General features: G+C 34.5%; 1 protein-coding gene and 1 long non-coding RNA gene across 4 annotated transcripts in view; both read right to left on the bottom strand.

The window, feature by feature from the left end:
• Positions 1-2,252: 2,252 nt before the first annotated feature.
• Positions 2,253-23,238, bottom strand: part of LOC127812797 (mitogen-activated protein kinase kinase kinase 20-like) — a 35,277-nt gene continuing 14,291 nt past the window's right edge. The window contains exon 2 of the mRNA XM_052353328.1: positions 2,253-2,606. Coding sequence (XP_052209288.1) covers positions 2,316-2,606 — 291 coding nt within the window. The 3' untranslated portion in view covers positions 2,253-2,315. The remainder of the gene's footprint in view (positions 2,607-23,238) is intronic.
• LOC127813125 (uncharacterized) lies at positions 5,830-15,237 on the bottom strand. 3 transcript variants are annotated; one of them, XR_008026074.1, is made up of 6 exons: positions 15,105-15,215; positions 14,915-15,015; positions 14,207-14,348; positions 14,071-14,109; positions 7,406-7,494; positions 5,830-7,283 (listed from the first exon to the last, which is right to left on the bottom strand). It is a non-coding gene; the product is annotated as an uncharacterized LOC127813125 (long non-coding RNA). The 3 variants fall into 3 exon arrangements; XR_008026075.1 differs by lacking the exon at positions 14,915-15,015 and having other exon boundaries at positions 15,105-15,237; XR_008026073.1 differs by having other exon boundaries at positions 14,915-15,215.

The raw sequence follows: 23,238 nt of genomic DNA on the forward strand, positions 1-23,238 counted from the left end.
ATAGTTAGTGCCTTCACTCTTTAAGCAGAAGATTTTGATAATGTACTCCATTGGCGCATGGTTACCGAATTCAGAATCCCGTTAGCTGTTTAAATTGGAAATTTTCTCATTTTCATAAATTTTATTGAGTTTTTCTGATTAGTTTTTTATGCGGGTATTCTCCCCCCAAACCCACTTCTTTCTGTTGCTTAATTGTTGTTTTGTTTGCTCCCTTATTGCTGATACTTTTCTTTCAAAGTACTTGCTTAAGAAAAATCATAAGTCTTACCATGAAACTGTAAGTTGGTGATCTCTTACACTTGAAGAACCTGACTGAAATACGAGGACATGGATTAACAGATCTGTAGATCTAAAAATTTCCTGAAAGCAGGCTGAGTATGGCAGTGCATTATGAGCTTTTGAGGCATGAGATCTGGTTATAAACTAGACGATGCCTTAAGCGCATTGCCTAATTCTTATATGCTAGAATTTTTTTGAGTTAAGGTGACATTCTAGCCGAGGCAAAGTTCACAAGGGACCTGAGGTGCAAAGCTGAAATCCAATTTATACCTGTACTTTGCCAAGAGATAGATAGTATAGTATTGAAGAAATCTCAACTTTCTTTTATGTGTCCATGGTCTAGTATTGGATCTGAGGTGAAAAAGTAATAAGAGCCCAGGTAAATGACTTGATGTTAAGTTGTGGTATGATGTACAGGTGACAACTCTGATATAAAATTTGATTATGTTTTTCTGGTAAAAAATTTTCAGTTCATTCTAGTTGAGATGCAAAAAGCGTTTAATAAACAACTGTTTTAGGGACTTGAATCTTTAAACCACTTATATTAGACCTTATGCGTATTATCCTTGTTTAGATTAACCTGGGTTTAGACCTAAGGAGGGTGGGGAAGGGTCAGTGCACCAGCTTACCGCAAGACAGCTTGGTGAGTTTGTGCAATTGAGAGGTTTGGGGTAATGAAATTCTAAAGAGAGGGAAAAAAATCCAAGGAATTTTTCAAATAAGCTACCAACCATATGTTACTTGTGTGCAAGAAGAAAAGGGTGGGAAAAAATGGTTAAGGCCCTGAACTTGAATGGTCTGTGTGCCTGCTAACCAAACTTTCAAAACGTGATAATTTTGCACAGTTGGCCTAGCTCAAGTCCTGGAAAAATTCCCTAGTGTGTGACCAGCAAGTTTAAAATGACATAGAAGTGAAATCTCTGTCCATTTGGAGAATTCAGGTAGTTGACCAAATCAATATATAGAGCAAAACCAAGGATTTTTTTTTTTTTTTTTTTGAAAAATCAGCTAAAAATAACCAAAAAGTCCAAAATGAACATCAAATAAATTCTGCCAAGTTTGTTGGTTGGAAAAAAAAAAAAAAAAGAATCCCATGTGAGACTTCTCATTGGTGAAGTCCAATCAGAAAAATAGATTTGAACCAAGAATGGGCTGAGCTGCTACTTGGGGACTTGGAGCCACATGGATTTTTTGAAAAACTTGGGCAAATTCATGAAAATCCTAAACCATATTATTTTTATTCCTAATAATTGTCAAAGTAAAGAGAAATATTTAGGGCCTATATCTGGCTCAAATAGGCAAAAAATGTGGGTTGCATGCCCTTTGGCTTGGGCAACAACTTCTAGGACACTTTGATGATTCTAAAATCATCAAAAAGTTAGGGAAGAATTTGGAAAACTCTTTAAGGGTATGATTTAAAGGTTTATCTATTGTTAAAAAAAATAATTTATGGGTCAAACTGGGAGGAAGCTGATGGTGAAACTATGCACTGGATGCTATCGAAAAGTCTATGATAGCAACCGCATTCTAGGAGCAAAAAGGACTTTGAGAAACCCCAGAAAATCATATTATATCCATAAAATGTTGTGCTAGAAATATAAAAATCCTTCAATGAACCAAAATCTGGTTGCAAAAATGCTGGTAATCAACCAAAATGCCCCCTAATCTACACATCCAAATACATTGGAACTTGGGGGCTGTTTGAAGCTGTTGTTAATGTACAACAAAAAGGACTGCTCATGGACCATTAAGAAAAAAAGATAGTGTTCACTTCCATTGATGGACATTTGCATTTACAATTGTTGAGTTAGCATTTACATTTACTGGATCAATGCAAGTGCTGCATTAATCAATGTGCAAGTGCATTTACAAATAATTGAATTACATCATTGATTCCCCTACAACTTGAAGCTGCAATCAAGAACTATCTTCCTACAACAACCTAAGTGAAAATTTCGATGTTGGTGCTCAGGTTTGGTAAGACTGAAAATCTCTTGGCATTCCAGTGCTACGCCTGGAGATCTTGCTTGAAACTGCTAGTATACTGCAAACAGCTCTGCTTCCTTCTCGATTCTCCTCCTCTCTCCACAAGCAACTACAACTGAAGGGTACAGAATCAAGTTTGGCCTGATCAATTGGCCTAATGAACTCTGGGACATTGGTGAGCTATGCGTTGCTTTCTTACCTTCATGTACAGCCAATGCTTTCTTGTTTGATTGCTCTTGAATTCCCTGGGTAGCCGAAAGAAAAGGATGGCCCAAGAGCTCGTCAGCGGTCCACCTAGACTTGGGATCCCTAACCAAGCACTTGTTTAGAAAATCTCTGACCTCAGAAGACATCAACTCGGCGCTAGGAATTTCTGGAACTTTGTCTGTGCTGGCAATCCTATACATCAAAGCCACAGATGCCATTCCTGGATCACACCTCCAGGGCTCCTTCCTGGTGATGAGCTGCAAAACGGTGCAGCCAAGGGCCCAAATATCGGTCTCGGGCTGGTAGTCTTGCTGGCGGATGGACTCCGGTGCCATGTACATAGGCGTACCCCTGAGACTCGGCTTGCCTTGCTTCTGCTTCAATGTGTTTCCAGCCTTCTTCGTTGACCCAAGATCGGCGATCTTGGCATCTTCTTGCACCAGCAAGATGTTGTGAGGCTTGAGGTCACAATGAACGTATCCTTGCATGTGAAGGTGGCGCAGACCCTTTAAAACGGACTGAGTGTGCTTTCGGACTTCATCCTCGGATAACCCTCTACCCAACCTCGTAAGTCGATCGGCCAAACTACCACCTGAGGCATATTCCAGCCAGAGGTTGTACATTTGGACACCATTCTCGTCGGTGATATTGTCCCCAAAACAGCGAATAACATAGGGACAAGACTGGAAGCGAGTCAGCAGTTTCTTCTCTTTCAAAAGCGGGCCAGCCCACTCAACTTCCGCAGATTTGACGGCCATGACATTAGAAGGAAGGCCGTTCTTAATGGAACATTGATCTTGCAGAACATGGGCCACGTACACCGTCCCGGAAGCACCACTTCCCAGCTTTTCCCCTCTGCTCCACTGCATCCTTGCTTTCCAAGAAATTCTCTCAGTCGCTCACTGTTCCCAACCAGTACAAATTAACAAGATGGCGATGAAACAAGAACTAAGCTTTGATTTGGGAGCTATATGTATACGTAACTTGCGTTGGATTGGATTGGATTTGATTTTGATCTGGATAAGTAGCTAGATATTTGATTGATAACGCGGTTTCCATGTATTAATTGAATTGGCTACAAAAGTACTGGTTAACTGAACAAGATATGTGGTTTGTGAAATATTATGATTCATCTTGTAAATTTGCATTATCCATAATCATATATCATCTTGCAAAAGAATACGTTTATTCCCTAAACTAGATACGATTTATGCTAATTATTTCATCCATGTCCAAGTACAGATTGGTCGGTTGTGCCTTTTATTTTGTTTTGTTACTATATATTAATTATGTTTTAAAACTAAGCCTCCACCTCCAGCTGTTTGAATCAATGTAAAGTATGTTATATCTCTTGCGCGCGCACATGTGTATATTTGAATTTTACATGCAAAAAGTTATTTTTCATCTTGTTTTCTTTCATTGTCTTTGAGATTGTATTTGAATTATGGAAATTAAAGTAACTTTTTTGAGGGTGTATATGGCATTTGGTAAAATAGAAGTGTATTCCTTTCATCTGTTTATTGTCATTTTCAATAAACAGATGAGAAAATAAATTTTAGTATCTAAGAAACAAATGGACTGTTAATTTTAGTAGAGAATTTAGTGACCTGTTTGGAATTATTGACCTTATTTATATTTATTATTTGGGCAACAAAAAGTTTTTCAAATTAACTCATAATTAAAATAATACCACGGCTATACGTTATTTAAGAAAGTGAATTGTATTTGGAGAAAGAGTCATTTTTGAGTTTTGTCTAATACTATGTACTGATTACTATTTTTTTTTTTTTAGAATGCCAAATTTTCCTTGCTGTTAAAAAGATTATGAAAAAGACTATTTTATCTTTTTCTCTCTTTTACTCAAAATAACCCAAATTTCAATTTAGCTATTCTAATTCTGATCACCACCAACTCTAAGTTATTTTGATTGAAATAACCAAAACAAGGCTGTAGAAAACAGCCCAAATCTTGGTGGATTTGAAACAACCCATTAATTGTGGCATAACTACATAGATATAGATAGATTTGAAAAAAATAAACTGATTGTTAATTTTAATCAAAATAACTCTGATCAAGTTGTGTGTGTGTGTGTGAGGGAGAGAGGGGAGAGGATCCGGTTGAATTTTTTAGATAAGTCATTTTTCATATTTTGGTAAAAAAATATTTATCCTTAAGCAATTTTTTTTTTTATATTTTTTGTTATGAAAACATTAAAAATAAATAAAATAAGTTATCTAAATTGTTTTTGTTAGAACAAACCAACCCTTAATTTCTCAAATTTTAAAAATGACCATACAACGTGTTCTCAGAGTGCTTCAAGTGGTCCTTACAATAACATTGCTACTATTTTTGAAAAAAATGGATATTCAAGTGTGTGTATATATATATATATATATATATATTGGCTAATACAAATACTATTAGTTTTATTAATATTATAATGTTATTACTGCATGAGGTATTAGCACACCCATTCCTAAATTTTCATGGCCCAGCGATCACTTAATAGAACCACGAGAGTGCACTGTCAAAAATAGTAAATTATAAACACGATTGTAACACTTATTCAAGATAATTATTTATTAATTTATACGAAAAACATTTGCTTATGAGCAATTTCTGACCATTTGATCATCAAATTGGGAATTGCGTATTGTACATAAACATAAAATGTGAACTTTGTCAATATATTTGAAAATACTTTTTTGTTTAAGTTAAGAAATGACTAAATGATGGTTAATATTTCATGACAATGATAATTGTAATTTTTTTTTTTTTTTTTACATCTCTTAGTAAATTACATCTATAATTTTTTTTTGTTCCCAAAAAAAAGCTTTTCAAAACTTTAGGATAACAACTTAGGTGCCATTTGAATGTTTAGTTCAAGCATCAAAACTTTGCCCCTAAAAATTGCATAATATTATTTATTATAATTATTATTTTATTTTAAATAAATTAACCGTACATTCCCAATTACCCAAACATTTCTTAAATTTTATATTTTTTCAAATAAGTCTCTAAATTTTCTAAATTAGCCAAACCAACTTAGTTACTTACGAGGATAAATAAATTAACCGTAATCTTGAAATTTTAAATTTCTAATTTAAACACCCTTTAAACCTTGTTTTTCACCAAATTGGTTCTTGAACTTTTTATAAAATAATTAAAATACCCTCTAATAAGATCGTGGTCCTTTTATAGATTAGAAAACCCTAATACATACAATAACTATTATAATGTAAATATATAATCAACCTAATTAGTCGACGCATCATCTAATATAAACATCAATAACAAAGAATCATATATAAATATCATTCCATTCAATATAAATGTCATACAATAGACCTTCTGTTTCTATGTCTATTAATAAAATAATAAATAAATGGATAATTACAAAAACTAAATAGTTAGTAATTCATATGTCAATATACCATTCTAAGTTAGTTTAGTCAGTTTTACATCCATAAGTATGTCTTGAGTCGTTAAAAGTATCATAAGGAATCATACCACAATTATTACATCCAAGCGATGATTCTGAAAAATGTTAAAAGAAAGAGGCTAAGTCTCAACTTAGTGAAAGATAAAAATGTATTGTGATAGGAAAAATAAAAGTAGAGGCAATAAACGGTCAATGCACGAGCCAATAACGGGGAAGGGATGAGGAAACAATTGATAGGCATGAGTAACAGAATACAAAATGAACAATAAGGGATAAGGAAACAATTGATAAACATCAATTAGTTAGTACAATAATATATCCAAAAATATTAGTTAGAGGTGATTTATGAAAATAATATATCCAATACCGTTGAATAAACTATGTATGTAAGACATTAGCAGTGACAAACTCTTCCCTCTCCTTTTAATTCCTGACCTTCTCTATAGGCCAGAAACCCATTTGTTAATTGGATCCAAATTAGTCTCAAAACCTTTTTTTGATATGCAGTCACTCCACTGTGGTTCTGGGTTGGATCTGTTCCTTTTGTAACAGGTCTTCACATGAAATTATTAGTTAAAGGTAAATCAAGGGTTTATGAGACCAAGCAACATATTCAAGATCTCAATTGAGTATCAATGTGGAATTGGGTCAAAATAAAATCTCACTCCTTTTAATTCCTGACATCTTCGTTAGGCCATAAATCCATATTTCCTAGCCTACACCTACTTGGTAGTGGTAATAGATTAGCTTTGATACTACTACTAACAATACAAGGCCTCATCCAAAATATGCTAACTAAAGATGGCCTAGATATCTAAAAGCTCTAATAAACTATTAATGTAAAATCAGTCATAAGAGTACATTTCTCATAGCAACTCATAGATGACAAGGTCTCAAGTGTGTTGGCCTACATAAAGGGTTAGCAATGGCCCTATTAATTGAGGTAGTGCGTGATGTTCTAGCCACTAACGTTTATTATTGTTAGCATATAAATTCAACATGATACTCCCATGCAATGAATAAAGATAATTTGTAAGTTATAGGTGGACAATAACATGCAAACGTGTAATCAATACTAGAATATCCTACAATAATCATCATCAATAAACAGAGTGAAAAGAACGTTCTATGAATATGTTTATAACAACGATGATCAACAATGAGAGCAAAATGAAACTTACTTCCCCAGTTTTGTGTAGTTTAATGATTAAGACTGAAATAAGATTTATAAACAGGAGATATATATAAAGAAATAAAGAGATTCAAAGGCATCTAAAAATCCACCATAATATGATCCATCCACTCACAACGATGTACGGTGTAGAATAGTCCGCTCAATTGCCTCCCCCTTGGGACTTACCAAAGTCACCTAACAAAGATGCGTAAAAATGAAATAAGAAAGTAACGAAATAAAGGATAAATGGCTAAAATGGGTGTCCTTAAAGAGAAAAAGAAAGGGAACCCAGATAATCAGATAATCAGGCGCCTTACATGTATGCGGGCAGCTTCCCCCTACTCCGCTTTTTGTTGGTCAATTGCCATGGGCTCGCATTTTTTGCCCCCCTAGAGGTGGTGCTCTTCTATAAAAAAAAGAAAAATTAAAAAAAACAGAAAAAATACCTCTTGAACAAGCATCAGTAAATGTACAAATAGAGTTGTTTCAATGGTTCATGTCAAAGGTCCATGAAATTATTGCAGCAAAAGCACTTCTGCAGCTCACCTGGTGGTACTTTGTTACCTTTAGAGAGCTCAGATAGAGATAAAGTAATACAACTTTAGCTGGTATTCAAGCTTCATTAATCTTAAGTTGTATCTGACCCAGTGTGTTCCCATCTGATTTACTGAGCTAGTCTAATGAAATTGTATTAACAATTTAACGCAACATTTCCTGAGAGGACAAAAAAATATACTCTCCCAGGTGATTTATCTGACCCAGTGTGCTCCCCATGGGAGGTTCCAGTGGTGTGTCAAAAAGGACAGTTGCTTGCATTCAAGCAACCAGAGTGACCATTAAAAAATACGGTCCACTGTCCACTAATGAGTGATTCAAGCAATTGAACGGTACACGGGTCTTCTCAAAATTGATTTACGTTATAGATCTTACTGTTTGAAGATCAAGGGCAAGGATATCCCTGAAACCACCTTTTGATCATGCTATCAACACTATGAATTCCAAATCAGGCCAGTTGGGCAAACTAATTCACCGCAATATTTTATGGATCTTATGAATCTAATGTTCCTGCATTTCTAAATCAATTCATCATTGTTTTATTGAGGATATAATGGTTTATTCCAAGAATACCTCTAAAATTCAACCATTTTGCATCCTTACACACTTGCATTGGGTTCATCAACAGATCAGATTTTGTGTAAAAAAATCCTTCATTTTCCCACTCAAATTTGGCCTCAGAATTGGGCTCCATACCCTATTTTTATATTTTTGTTTCCTCGTGTTCTATTTGGTAAACCTCATTTACTACCTTGGGCTTTTTGGGGGGCATTCTTGGGCTCTTTTATTTATTTACTATTTTCCTTCAAATTTGGGGGTAGCACAATCATCAAGGCACTTGGTCATCAAGAGGGCATCTGATCATTAGAGCATTCGATCATTAGGGCACCTGATCATTAGAGCACTTAGTCATCATGGCACCTAATCATTTGCATCCAGAACTCTAGGTCTCTTGATCATCTGCAAACAAACTTGCAGCCCTCGAGATCACTTGCATTCAGACTTGAAGCTCTCAGTATCATTCTAAGCTAAGACTTGTTTTCCCGCACTACAAATTAATTGTTGTATTGAAGCAACAACAAGAAGAAAGATAACCAAAAAGCTAAAAAGCTCCATCAAAAATAGTGCAAAGCAAATAATCAATGGAAAACCTTTGTTTGACATTAGATGACAACTTGAAGGCCCAATTAAACAAAGCAATGAAACTTCGAAAGAAGAAACCAAATATATATCATAAGCACAAATAAAGCTACTTCAATGGCAAGGTTATCAATCGATTAGATATCGAAATGAGGAACTTATTTTACCCCAAACTAATCATATAGCCCAAGAAGAAGTGAGAGGGACAACTAAATTCAATGCATCAAACACCTAGCAGACATAGAACCCACAAAAGTAGTTCATTTCAAAGAACAACCCTATAATTAGTAGAGACATGAGAAAATTGTGATTTGCTCTTTGAATCCTCGAGGAAATAAACTCTATGTCCATTTGGAGAAATCGGGTAGTTGAGATCTCTGTCCAATTGGAGAATTCGGGTAGTTGAGATCTAATATTTGGTTTATAATTGTTACAACCAAATTGATACATAGGGCAAAACCTAGAAATGTTTTCTTTTTTTGAAAAATCAGCTAAAAATAACCAAAAGTCCAAAATGAACATCAAATAAATTCTGCCAAGTTTGTTGGTCAGAAAAAAAAAAGAAAAGAATCTCATGTGAGACTACTCATTGGTGAAGTCCAACCAGAAAAACAGATTTAAACCAAGAATGGGCAGAGCTGCTACTTGGGGTCTTGGAGCCACATGGATTTCCCAAAAAATCTAGGAAAATTCATGAAAATCCTAATTTTACCATATTATTTTTATTCCTGATAATTTTCAATGTAAGGAGAAATATTTAGGGCCCATACCTGGCTCAAACAGGAAAAAAATGTGGGTTGCATGCCCTTTGGCTTGGGCAACAATTTCGAGGACACTTTGATGATTCTAAAATCATCAAAAAGTTCTGGAAGAATTTGGAGAACTCTTTAAGGGTATGATTTAAAGGTGTATCTATTGTTAAAAAAAATAATTTATGGGTCAAACTGGGAGGAAGCTGATGCTGAAACCATGCACTAGGTGCTGCCAAAAAGTCTATGACAGCAACTGCAGTCTAGGAGCAAAAAGGCCTCTAAGAAACCCCAGAAAATCATATTATATCCGTAAAATATTGAGCTAGAAATATAAAAATCCTTCGATGAACCAAAATCTGGTTGCAAAAGCACTGCTAATCAACCAAAATGCTCCCTAATCTACACATCCAAATACATTGGAACTCAGGTGTTGTTTCAAGTTGTAGTTGATGTACTACAAAAAGAACTGCTCGTGGACTGTTGTGAATAAATTAAGTGGTCACTTCCATTGATGGATATTTGCATTTACAATTACTGGATTAATGCAAGTGCTACATTAATCAATGTGCAAGTGCATTCACAAATAATTGAATTACATCAATGATTCCCCTGCAACTTGAAGCTGCAATCAAGAACTATCTTGCTACCACAACCTTAGTGAAAATTTCAATGTTGGTGCTCAGGTCTGGTAAGACTGAAAATCACTTGACACCCCAGTGCTGTGCTAGGAGATCTAGGTTGAAACTGCTAGTATACTGCAACTGCATATTTCTTGATTTTTTTCCTATTTCCACAAGCAACTGCAACTGAAGGGTACACTATGAAGTTTGGCCTAATGAACTCTAGGACATTGATGAGCTATGCGATGCTTTCTCACCTTCAGGTACAACCAGTGCTTTCTTGTTTGTTTGCTCTTGAATTCCATTAGCACCCGAAAGAAAGGGATGGCCCTAGAGCTTGTCAGTGGTCCACCTGAACTTGGGATCCCTAACCAAGCACTTGTTTAGAAAATCTTCGGCCTCAGAAGTCATCAACCTGGCGCTAGGAATTTTGTCTGTGAAGACAATCCTAAATATCAAAGTTGCAGATGTTAATCCTGGCTCGCGCTTCTAGGGCTCCTTCCTAGTGATGAGATGCCGAACGATGCAGCCAAGGGCCCAAATATCTGTTTCACGCTAGTAGTCCTACTGGAGGATGGACTCCAGTGCCATGTACATAGGCATACCCCTGAGGCTCAGCTTGCCTTGCTTCTGCTTCAGTGTGTTTCCAGCCTTCTTCACTGACCCAAAATCGGCAATCTTTGCATCTTGCACCAGCAAGATGTTCTGAAGCTTGAGGTCGCAGTGAACATAGCCTTGCATGTGAAGGTGGCACAGACCCTTTAAAACAAACTGAGTGTAGGAGGATGAAGTTTGAAAGCACACTCGGTTTGTTTTGAAGGGCCTGTGCCACTTTCACATGCAAGGCTAGGTTCACTGTGACCACAAGCCTGACAACATCTTGCTAGTGCAAGAAGATGCCAAGATCACCGATCTTGGGTCAATGAAGAAGGCTGAGAACACACTGAAGCAGAAGCAAGGCAAGCCGAGCCTTAAGGGTACGCCTGTGTACATGGCACCGAAGTCCATCCTCTAGTAGGACTACCAGCGCGAGACAAATATTGGGGCCCTTGGTTGCACCATCTGGCAAATCATCATCGAGAAGGAGCCAGGGAAGCACGAGCCAGGAATGAAATCTGCGGCTTTGATATTTAAGATTGCCTTCACAGACAAAATTCTAGAAATTCTTAGTGCTGGGCTGATGTCTTCTGAGGCTGAAGATTTTCTAAACAAGTGCTTGGTTAGGGATCCCAAGTTCAAGTGGACCACTGACAAGCTCTTAGGCCATCCCTTTCTTTCAGGTACCAAGGGAATTCAAGAACAAAGAAACTAGAAAGCATAGGTTGTACCTGAAGGTGAGAAAGCAACACACAGCTAATCAATGTCCCAGAATTCATTAGGCAAATTGATCAGGCCAAACTTGATAGTGTACCCTCCAGCTGCAGTTGCTTGTGGAAGAGGAAAAGAATCGAGAAATATGCAGAGCAATTGCAGTCTACTAGCATTTTTAAACTAGATCTCCTAGCGCAAGACTGGGGTGTCAAGAGATTTTCAGTCTTACCAGACCTGAGCACCAACATCGAAATTTTCACTTAGGTTGTGGTAGCAAGATAGTTCTTGATTGTAGCTTCAAGTTGTAGGGGAATCATTGATGTAATTCAATTATTTGTGAATGCACTTGCACATTGATTAATGCAGCACTTGCATTGATCCAGTAAATGTAAATGCTAACTCAGCAATTGTAAATGCAAATATCCATCAATGGAAGTGAACACTTTATTTTCTTCACAACAGTCCATAAATAGTCCTTTTTGTAGTACATTAACTAAAGCTTCAAAGTACCTGAGTTCCAATGTATTTGGATGTGTAGATTAGGGAACATCTACAATTATGGATGATCTTTTGCTTCTTAACACCCATGATTTATGATGGCATTTTGGTTGATTAACAGTTCTTTGCAACCAGATGTTGGTTCATCAAAGGATTTTTATATTTTTAGCACAACTATTTAAGGATATATCATAGCCTTTTCGGCAGCACCCAATGCATGGTTTCAACATCAGCTTCCTCCCAGTTTGTCCCATAAATGATTTTTTTTTTTTTTTATAACAATTGGTACACTTTTAAATCATACCCTTAAAGAGTTCTCCAAATTCTTCCAACTTTTTTATGCTGTGAGAATCATCAAAGTGCCCATCAAGTTGTTGCCCAAGCCAAAGGGCATGCAACCCACATTTTTTTCTTGCTTGAGCCAGATATGGGCTCTAAATATTTCTCCTTACTCCGAAAATTTTCAGGAATAAAAATAATATGGTTTAGGATTTTCATGAATTTGCCCAGGTTTTTTGGAAAAATCCGCGTGGGTCCAAAACCCCAATTAGCAGTTCAGTCCATTCTTGGTTCAAGTCTATTTTTCTGGTTGGACTTCACTAATGAGAACTCTCATATGGGATTTTGTTTTTTTCTGACCATCAAACTTGGCAGAATTTATTTCATAGTCATTTTGGACTTTTGGTTCTTTTCAGCTGATTTTTTAAAAAATAATAATAATAATAATTCTCAAGTTTTTCTCTATGTACTGAATTGGTCATAAAAGCTTTAAACCAAACCTTAGATTCACCTACCTGAATTCTCCAAATGGACGTAGATTTCACTTCTATGTCATTTTAAACTTTCTGGGCTCGCACTTGGGAATTTTTCTAGGACTTGTTGGCAAAATTACCTAGGTTTGAAAGTTTGGTTAGCAGGCACACAGACCCTTAAAATTCAGGGCCTTAACCATTTTTTCCCCACCCTTTTCTTCTAGCACACAAGTAACATATGGTTGGTAGGTTATTTGAGAATTTTCTTGGATTTTTCTTCCCTTGCTTTGGAATTTCATTACCCCAAACCCCCTAATTGCACGAACTCACCAAGCTGTCTTGAGGAAAGCTGGTGTGGTGACCCTTCCCCTCCCTAATTAGGTCTAGACCTAGGTTAATCAAAACAAGGATAGTGCGCATAAGGTCTAAAACCAGTGGTTTAAAGATTCAAGTCCCTGAAACAGTGATTTACTAAACGCTTTTTGCATCTCAACTAGAATGAACTGAAAATTTTATACCAGAAAAACATAATCAAATTTTATATCAGAGTTGTCACCTGTACATCATACCACAACTTAAAATCAAGTCATTCTCCTGGGCTCTTATTACTTTTTTACCTCAGATCCAATACTAGACCATGGACACATAAAAGAAAGCTGAGATTTCTTCAATATTATACCATCTACCTCCAGGCAACGTACAGGAATAAATTGGATTTCAGCTTTGTGCCTCAGGTCCCTTGTGAACTTTCCCTCAGCTAGAATATCTCCCAACTCAAAAAAATTCTAGCATATAAGTGTTAGGCAATTTGGTTAAGGCATCATCTGGTTTATAACCAGATCTCATGCCTCAAAAGCTCATAATGCACTGCCATACTCTGCCTGCTTTCAGGAAAATTTTAGATCTACAGATCTGTTAATCCATGTCCTCGTATATCACTCAGATTCTTCAAGTGTAAGAGATCGCCGATGTACAGTTTCATGGTAAGACTTAAGATTTTTCTTAAGCAAGTACTTTGAAAGAAGAGTATCAGCAATAAGGGAGCAAACACAACAACAATTAAGCAACAAAAAGAAGTGGGTTTTGGGGGAGCATACGTCTACCAGCATAAAAAACTAATCAGAAAACTAAAAAAAAATCATGGAAGTGAGAAAAATTCCAATTTAAACAGTGAGCAGGATTCTAAATTCGGTAACCGTGTGCCAATGGAGTAGATTATCAAAATATTCTGCTTGAAGTGTGAAGGCACTAACTGTCTCTAGTTCCTAGTCTGAAGCATTAGTGTGTGATACACAACTGAATCACAATCCATAGCATGAAAACAAGAAGAAAGCCTTAGGCAACTCATTCATACCTCAGCAGCTATCGCTTCCTTTTTACTACTTCCTCACAGCTATAGCAGTAAAACCATCGGAAGAAAGCAAAGGTGGTGAGCCTCCAATTGAAAACACCATGAACAAAGCCAAAGCTGTATAAGAAAACGAACTTACAGTGACCCCCACGTGGATGGATCATGCTTTTCGTAATGAAAAATCATATGCTACAGGTCGGGCAACATCTTGTGAGTTTCCACCAAACTTCTATCACACTTGCACCAAGTCACCAACAGTGGGAATATATCATTTTTGATTTCTGTCAACAGAATCATAGAATAGGTTAAATTGAATTTGCTGTCCTGGTGTGTTTATGAAGAGACCTTGGAAGTTAAATCAGACATAATTCGAGACACCAATCCACAAAGCTACTCTCCACTTAAGCTACCTCCAATTTTCCGCTGGAACCAGGGTGTAACAACAGCATTAAACCGTATTGAGATCTCACTTAGAACCCAAATCTAGACCAGCCTCAATATAACTGCGTTGTGAAATTTATCACATGACAAAGACCAATTAAGGGGAAGTAAGGGAACAATTTTGTGTGTGGATGAATAACTAGCCAGGTGTAGGGATATCAAAACCAACTTTATTTTTCTGAACATGTAGGTAAGACCAAATTCCCGAATCAACGAGTAAGGAAAAGCAAATGCCACAAAATCTGCAGCTCCTAAAGAATACTTGCGAGTGATGTAAAAAATATATGTTGGGCAGTGGTGCAAGAAAATGCAATGGCGGTAATAAAATCAAATAGGAGGTGGCAACCAGGATAGCGGAATCAAGAGCTATAAGAACGGCGGATACACAAAGCATCCCCATACGTACCACTTGAGAATTTAATTCCCCAAATGTCCTCTGCAAGACCTTGTCCATTATGAGTACAAGTATAACCCAAGAGTGACAACCAAATGCAATTTGTCCAACAGCTAATAGACACAATACAGAACCCATTAAAGCAGTCCATTTCAAACATCAATCTAACATCCAGCGAAGGCATGAGAAAGTTGTGGCTCACTCTTTGAAGGCATGTGGAAGTAAAACCGCTATCTCATCATCCATGCCATGGATTTTGCTGGAACTCTCCAATTGGAGACGTTTTCCCAGGATCTAGCCACCAGAAGTCGAGAACTTGCTATTGTATATAAGCTGGGCATTCAAATGTTTCAAAGGGACAGGAATAGTTGCTTAAAACAATCAATCCCTTAAAGGGGACGGAAATTAAAAAAAAAATATGAAATGTTATTTTTTAAAAATATTTTTTTATGTTTCAAAAATAATATTTTTTATTTTAAAAATTAATAATTTTTGAATGATCAGTTTTGACGAGTATTAAATAGTAGTCTATAATTGAAAGGAAACCAAAGTCAGATATCTATATTGAAAAAATATAAAGATTGGGTCTAAATTTTAAAATTAGGCAAAAATTGAATTTTTTTAATTATAATTTATCCTTTTGTAACTGTAAATTGATATTATGAGTTTTGTAAATTCTAATATAAAAAATTGTTAAAATATATATTTTAATCATGTAGTTATACATTTTTTTATTTAAACACTTAAATTTTTTATTATTTTAAAAATATTTCTAAATTTACAACTTCGAATCAATTGTACCGCTAATAACTTCTCAAGATAATAGAGTTAAAAAATCAAAATAGATCAAAATTGAAATAATACTTGGGGCCAATCCATCTAACTTCTACTACCCCAAGGCTTGAAGTATACCATGAAATGTACATAAAATTTAATAGGTAATAAAATTTAAAATATAAATAAAAAAAATTAACATAGTCAACTATTATAGAAATTTGAAGTACATATGGGATTATTCGTCTTTTCGAATTTGAATCTCCATGTTACTTGAATTTTATTTTTTAAAAAATGATATGTTTAGTGGTGGAAAATACATCAATTTTATAATTAAATATGTTATAGTATTTTATGTTATAAAAATTAATAATGTTTATTTCTTAACAAATTTAGAAAACATCTTTTCTTGATGCTTTTCAATTCATAGTGTAAAATTGAAAAATAAAAAAGAAAGAGTTTTCTATTTTCTTATTAGAGATTTAACCACTTAATAAAAAATTAAAATAATTTTTTTAACTATTTTGTGAAACTGAACGAACACTAATTTTTTACTTATTTATGTTTTGGGCCTATAGAAAGTGAAAAAAATAATATTTCTAAGAAAAAAATTATTTTTCTTCTTATTTTTACATAAATTATTTTGTGTCATATATCTTTATATAAAAATAAGGGTAAAAATATCTTTCTCATTGGTGAAGTCCAACAAAAAAAAAAAAAAAAGGCTGGAATGAAAAATGGACTGAACTGCTACTTGGGGTTTTGGACCCACACGAATTTTTTCCAAAAAGCCTGAGAAAATTCATAAAAATCCTAAACCATATTATTTTCATTCTTGAAAAATTTCAAAGTAAGGAGAAATATTTAGGGCCCATATCTAGCTCAAGCGAGCAAAAAATGTGGGTTGCATGTCCTTTTCGTTAAGTAACAACTTTAAGGGCACTTTGATGATTCTAAAAGTAAAAAGAAAAAAAAGTTTTGAAAAAATTTGGAGAACCCTTTTAATGGTATGATTTTAATGTGTATCGATTGATATAAAAAAAAAAATCATTTATGGGATCAATTGGGAGAAAGCTGATGCTAAAACCATGTATTGGATGTTGTCGAAAAGCCTATGACAACAACCATAATCTAGGTGCAAAAAGGACTTTGAGAAATCTCAAGAAAACATATTACATCCCTAAAAAAAAAAAAAAAAAAAACCTTTGATGAAATAAAATCTGGTTGCGAAGGGATTGCAAATCAACCGAAATGCCATTAGAAATCATGCATGTTAAGAACCAAAAGGTCATCCGCAATTGTAGATGCTCCCTAATCTACACATCTAAATACATTGGAACTTGGGTATTGTTTGAAGCTGTAGTTAAGTGTACTACAAAAAGGACTGCTCATGTGAATAAAATAAAGTGTTCACTTTCATTGATGGATAGTTGTATTTATAATTGCTGAGTTGGTATTTGCATTTACTGGATCAGTACAAGTGCTGCATTAATCAATGTGCAAGTACATTCACAAATAATTGAATTGCATCAATGATTCCCTTGCAACTTGAAGCTGCAATCAAGAATTATTTTGCGTCCACAACCTAAGTGAAAATTTGAATGTTGGTGCTTAGGTCTGGTAAGACCGAAAATCTCTTAACACCCCGGTGTTGGACTTGGAGATCTAGCTTGAAATTGCTAGTAGACTGCAGTTTGCAATTGCTCTACATCTTTCTTGATTCTCTTCCTCTTTCTACAAGCAAGCACAACTAAAGGGTACACAATCAAGTTTGGCCTAATGTACTCTCGGACATTGATGAGCTATATGCCTTGCTTTCTCACCTTCAGGAATAACCAGTGCTTTCTTGTTTGTTTGCTCTTGAATTCTCTTGGTAGCCAAAAGAAAGGGATGGCCCAACAGCTTGTCAGCGGTCCACTTGGACTTTGGATCCTTAACCAAGCACTTGTTTAGAAAATCTTCGACCTCAGAAGACATCAACCCGAAATTAGGAATTTTTGAAACTTTGTTTGTGAAGGCAATCCTATATATCAAAGCCGCAGAAACCATTCCTGGCTCATGCTTCCACGGCTCATTCCCAATAATAAGCTACAAAATGATACAACCAAGGGCCCAAATATCTATCTCGCCCTAGTAGTCCTAGTGGAGGATAGACTTTGTTGCCATGAACATTATGCAAATTTTTGTTATCTTAAATTTAATCGAGTAAGATGTTTTTAAAATCGAGTAAAAACTCATTTGTACTTGAATAAATCTTTCTGAAAATCGAGTATTGCTAAAAGCTATATCATTTGAGCATCCTTTTATTCGAGTGAAGTTGTTTTATAATCGACTAATGTAATTTTATATTTGAATGAATAATCTTCTTAATCGAGTAAAGATAAGTTAAAATTTGGCTAAGTCTCTGGACCTAAATATAATCAAGTATATCACACATGTGTGTACTCCAGTAAAGATCTTCAATAGTCTAGTAAGCTTAGCCTTGTAATTGAGGGGGTAACGTAAATTTATGTGGTTTCTACTTTAGTCGAGTAAGGACTTGGCCATACTCTAGTAAGTCTACCATATAATCGATTAGATAGTTAGTCCAATCAAATAAGGTCCTATATTAGTCGAGTAAGCCTATCATATACTCGAGTATTTTCTGTGTGAATTTGAAAAATATGGTCGTAACTCAGAGAAGAAAGAAATGACAGTTTTTTATCGTTTGAAGTTTATCTTTTTTTAAGAAGTCTAATTATGTTCTCTTGTAACAAAATGATAAATATATTTATATATAATGTGTGAAATGTTTATCTTTATAATTTGTATGTTTCTCTTGATAAATTTGATTATTATCAATCAAATCAAAAGAACCTATAAGTATATGCAGATATCAAAGCTAATCCCAAGTCTCAAACCTTCTATAAAAGGCCAAGTGCTGTAAAAAATTAATTAGCTGTCCAAACAATGTCAAGCTAATCTAAACCTAGCACAACAAAGCTGAATTCAATTTAGGCCATTGTTCCTTGATTGATTGATAAGTCTTTCATGCTCATCCTCTTTCACTTCAAGCTAGTATTTGGTCAAATCTCATGTAGATCTTCTTGAACTAGAAATTAGGAACAAAAGAGTTGAGTGTTTTATTTTCCATACTTTTCTCATTTCTTGTGTCAATTCTCTCTTTCTCTCTTGTGTTGTACATCTTATTCTTTGAGAAAATTCTTGTTTTGAGCTTAACATTTATTTCATATTCCAACAAGTCTTGTAAGGGTTCTACCTTAGCCCTTAAAAAGTATGTTTTGGTGTTGCTTTGTTCTTAAAAGTAGAGGTTACTTCTTAGCCTACAAAAATAGATGTTACAACTGCTCCTACAAAAACTAGGGTTCCTACTTAACCCATGAAAAATAGAGGTTTTAATTGAATTTGTAAAAACTATGTATAGGTTATAATTAATCTTTAAAAACTAAAATCTCTCAGTGGATGTGTAACGACTTGTTTAATGGGTCTTAGATGATATTCATTGTGGTGTAGAGCATGTCATGTGGGCTTTAATTGTTAGTTACAATTAAATAAATAATAATATTTTCGATTAAAATTTTCTTGAAAGTAAATTATTCTTGAGTTTGTAAAATTAAAGTATAAATGGTTGTTATAAAGTGTGTTTGGCTCAAGTGCTTAAAACCCAATGAAAGTGATGGGTTAAATAATTTCATGGGCCTAGCATGGATGGGCTTTTGAATGGGCTTGGGCTATGAGTAGTAGTGGGCTTTGGCATAAATTGTATATATATATATATATATATATAAATTTGTGTGTTATATTGTGTGTAAAATTGGTGATTAAAGAAAATGGGATTGAAAATGGAAATGAGCCAAAAGACCAAAAGGGGCTTGATAAAGTAGTGTTGTGTGTGTGTGTAAGGAGCAAATGTGGAAAATGGGAGTGAAGTTGGTGGGTTTTGGTGGCTAGCGAGAATGCAAGCCATGCCTTCTTATTTCTTCTCCAATCTTCCTCTCTTTCTCTCTTTCTTTTGGCAGTCCTACCATCATCCTCTTCATCTTTTTCTTCTCTTTTTCTCCCAATAGTTACGATAGAAGCAAGCTCTTAAGGTGGGAAGGTTTGAAGATCTTGAAGTGCTTATCCTTCTCTTGGTTTTCTTCATCAATAAGGCAAGCATCCCTCTTCATTTCTCCTATTTTTAATGCAAGATCATATTTTTATGATTGACCAAGTTGATATTTTCATATCTCCAAATGATGTTTTGAAAACTTGAGTTAAATGGTTGGTTTTTATCTTTTCTAAAATGTGGGTCTCATTCAAAAAGGTCAGTGGGTCTTGTTTTTGGGTCTCTATGGGACTTGTTCTTCCCCATCTTTCATTCATGGAATGGCAACTTGGGCGTTAGGAGATTTTCCATAGGTGGTTTTAGGTGTTTTGTATGCATTTGGTGCATTTCGGGTTGCGCCGAGTCGACTTAGTTGGGGGTTAAGCCGACTTGGCCAAAGCTTGTTTCTTTTGGGTCTTTTTCCCCTTTTCCAGCCAAGTCAACTAGGGTCGAGTCAACTCGATTTTGAGCAAGTCGACTCTGGCCAAGTCGACTCGATTTGACTACACTGCGCATGCTTCGCTTTTTCGGCCATAACTTTTGATGTAGAACTCGGAATTGCGATCCGTTTGAAAAGTCATAAATTAGACTTCAAGGAATTTAATTTGATATATAATATGATATATTTTGGACATGGTTTGAGTCAGTTAAGGCTATCCTAAATCTATATTAACCATAACGATCATGTTTTGGGAAGTCGTTAAGTAATGTTTTTAGTTGGCATGTCCGTGGAAATCTCTTACCTTGTGCAATGCATTGCTATCATTATCTTAGCGCCTCTTATTATTATTTTGGCATGGCAACTAAGTTCCGCAAGTGTAAGACAGGATATCTGACTGCACTCTCACCCTGCAATTAAAACATAATAAGAACAAATCATAATAAAACTTTTATATTTGTTTTATTTTAGTGAGAGGTTTATACTCGCCAGTGTACGAGTGCAGTTGTAGTCCAAATTTAAATTTATATTTTCTGGATGAATCCAGGTCGTCCACTGAGAGATTTATTTATGGCAAAAGAAAAAGAATGTCACACACACGCACACGCATTTGGACAAATTGGAAACAAGGTTTTTTTATGAGTTTTTTTTTAGACAACAGATACTAGAAAATAAAGTAAGGCAGAAATTGAAATAAACATTAAACGTAAAAATATGAATTTGGATAGTGCTTGAGTTAAGACAATTTCAGTACCAACCCGTTGATTCCCAAATTTTAGCATAAAAAATTAGCAACATTAATTTAATTTCAGATATGAGGGTTTGTTATTAAATGCAATTAGAGATGATGATAGTTCTAGATTAAGCAATCCTCATACATGATATGCGAGATTCTAATTTAAGCAACCACCATAAATCTAATTGCAATTAATACACAAAACAACTAAATTAATCATCTGAGTTTAAGTATGATAGCGTTTCCAGTTCTAGTAACTCTCATACATGGCATGAAAGCTCTAAGTTAGGCTTACGCTCCAATCCAAACCTAGTGATTTTTTTAATAATTAATACACACTCATACTGAAATTTAAATTAATGTTACTTATTTAAAGCGCAGCTTTCTTTGGGAATCATTGGCGTTGGACATTGTCCTTGCCTTAACCCAAGATTAGATTTAACTACTCATTTTTATTTGAAAGTTAATTGACAAAAATTTAAATGACGTAATTTAAATAACAGAATTTAAATGACAAGAAATTTAAAAGCATAAACTAACCGGCCATTTAGGCGGTGGATAATTAAATGACAAGAATTAAAATTGCAGAAATTTAAAGGCATAAACTAACCGGCCATTTAGGCGGTGAATAATTAAATGACAAGAATTAAAATTACAGAAATTTAAAGGCACAAATTAACCGGCCATTTAGGCGGTGAATAATAAAGTAATAATAAATGACATAAGAATTTAAAAGAAGAAAGAAAAAAAAGTAAGATTATAAGAGAAAGTACTAAAGAAAATGAGAAAGAACAAGAACAATTCTCAAAGAGAGAATTATAAGGAAACAACTAAACTTTTATTCAAGAATAATAATCACACTTACAAATGCAATCAAGTGAGCTATTTATAGGCCACAAGATGCAATACAAACCACACAATTTCAATTATTCAATTAGACATAATTATATCTAATGGGCACTCACACACTTAAAGTTAAATAGATTTTAGCTATAATACACACCTAATATTAAATGGATTTTAGCTAAAATACATACCTAATAAAGCACTCATAAAGTTAAATGGATTTTAGCTATAATATCCACCTAATAGTTAAATGGATTTTAGCTAAAAAACACACCTAATAAAGCTCTCACATAAAAAATAAAAATAGATTTCTATAAATTGGTTTTTAATCTTCATTAGGATTAAAAATAATCCTTGGGCCTTCTCCAAATAATATCTTCCATGGGTTGCTCAAATAGGGCCTTAATTCTTCATGGGCTTGAATTCTTCATGGACTTTAATTTTTCATGGGCTTGATTTCTTCATAGGTTTGATTTCTTCATGGATTTGATTTCTTCATGGATTTGAATTCTTCATGGACTTGATTTCTTCATGGGCTTGAATTCTTCATGCCTAAAAAAAAAAATAATAATAATAATAATAATTTAATGTTATTAATAAATTATATATTATATATATGTATTACACATGGCACATATATATATTAGATTATATTATATATATATATTACATGCATGCATATAATGATGTATATGTATTATATATAATTTTATATATTATTATTATTATTATTAAATTTTACTTTAAAATTTCATTTCATTCATTTTTCAATTTAAACTTGCATATAACCATAAAATATATATTAATATATAATTTAAACCATTTTTAAGATCAAAAGAATGGTATAATTATAACAAAATTTTTACAAAATTAACCACTAATCAATATCCCATTGAGCGCCTGGCGCGGGTGAGGTGGCCATAACCCGGCAGGTGATGCTCCTGCCACTGTAGTAGCTAATGGATTTTGATATATATATATATATATATATATGTAAGAATTCTTGTCATGGATGTGGAGGCCTAAAGGGCCAATGTGGGACATTTATTTCTATCATTATATAAAATTGCATGAGCATGAATTGGTGGCTTCTTGTGCTATGAGTCACATATGGGAAATGGGTTTTTATGCCATTATTTAAATTGTACGAATGTCACTCTATGAGTTTCATGGGTGCCTTGTTGTTAAGTAAGGAGATACCAATTATTGAGGTATTAATAATATAGAAGGCATGATTAAACGCTTTGTTCTAAATGTTGGGTAGTGGTCTTCTATTGATTCCTATCTTATGCATGTCTTCATGCAGTGATTGTATCATCTCCTTTTGCTATATTTATGCTTGCTGAGTCTTGTGGCTCACTTGTTTGCTTGCTGTCATTCCAGATAAGGGAAAATTTATAGCAGAAGGAGAGTCTAGTGGGGCTTGAAGTGGATTTTAGACGTGTACAGAGATC

Source organism: Diospyros lotus, chromosome 11 (genome assembly GCF_014633365.1).
Source record: "Diospyros lotus cultivar Yz01 chromosome 11, ASM1463336v1, whole genome shotgun sequence".
In the NCBI taxonomy this organism is placed as follows: Eukaryota; Viridiplantae; Streptophyta; class Magnoliopsida; order Ericales; family Ebenaceae; genus Diospyros; species Diospyros lotus.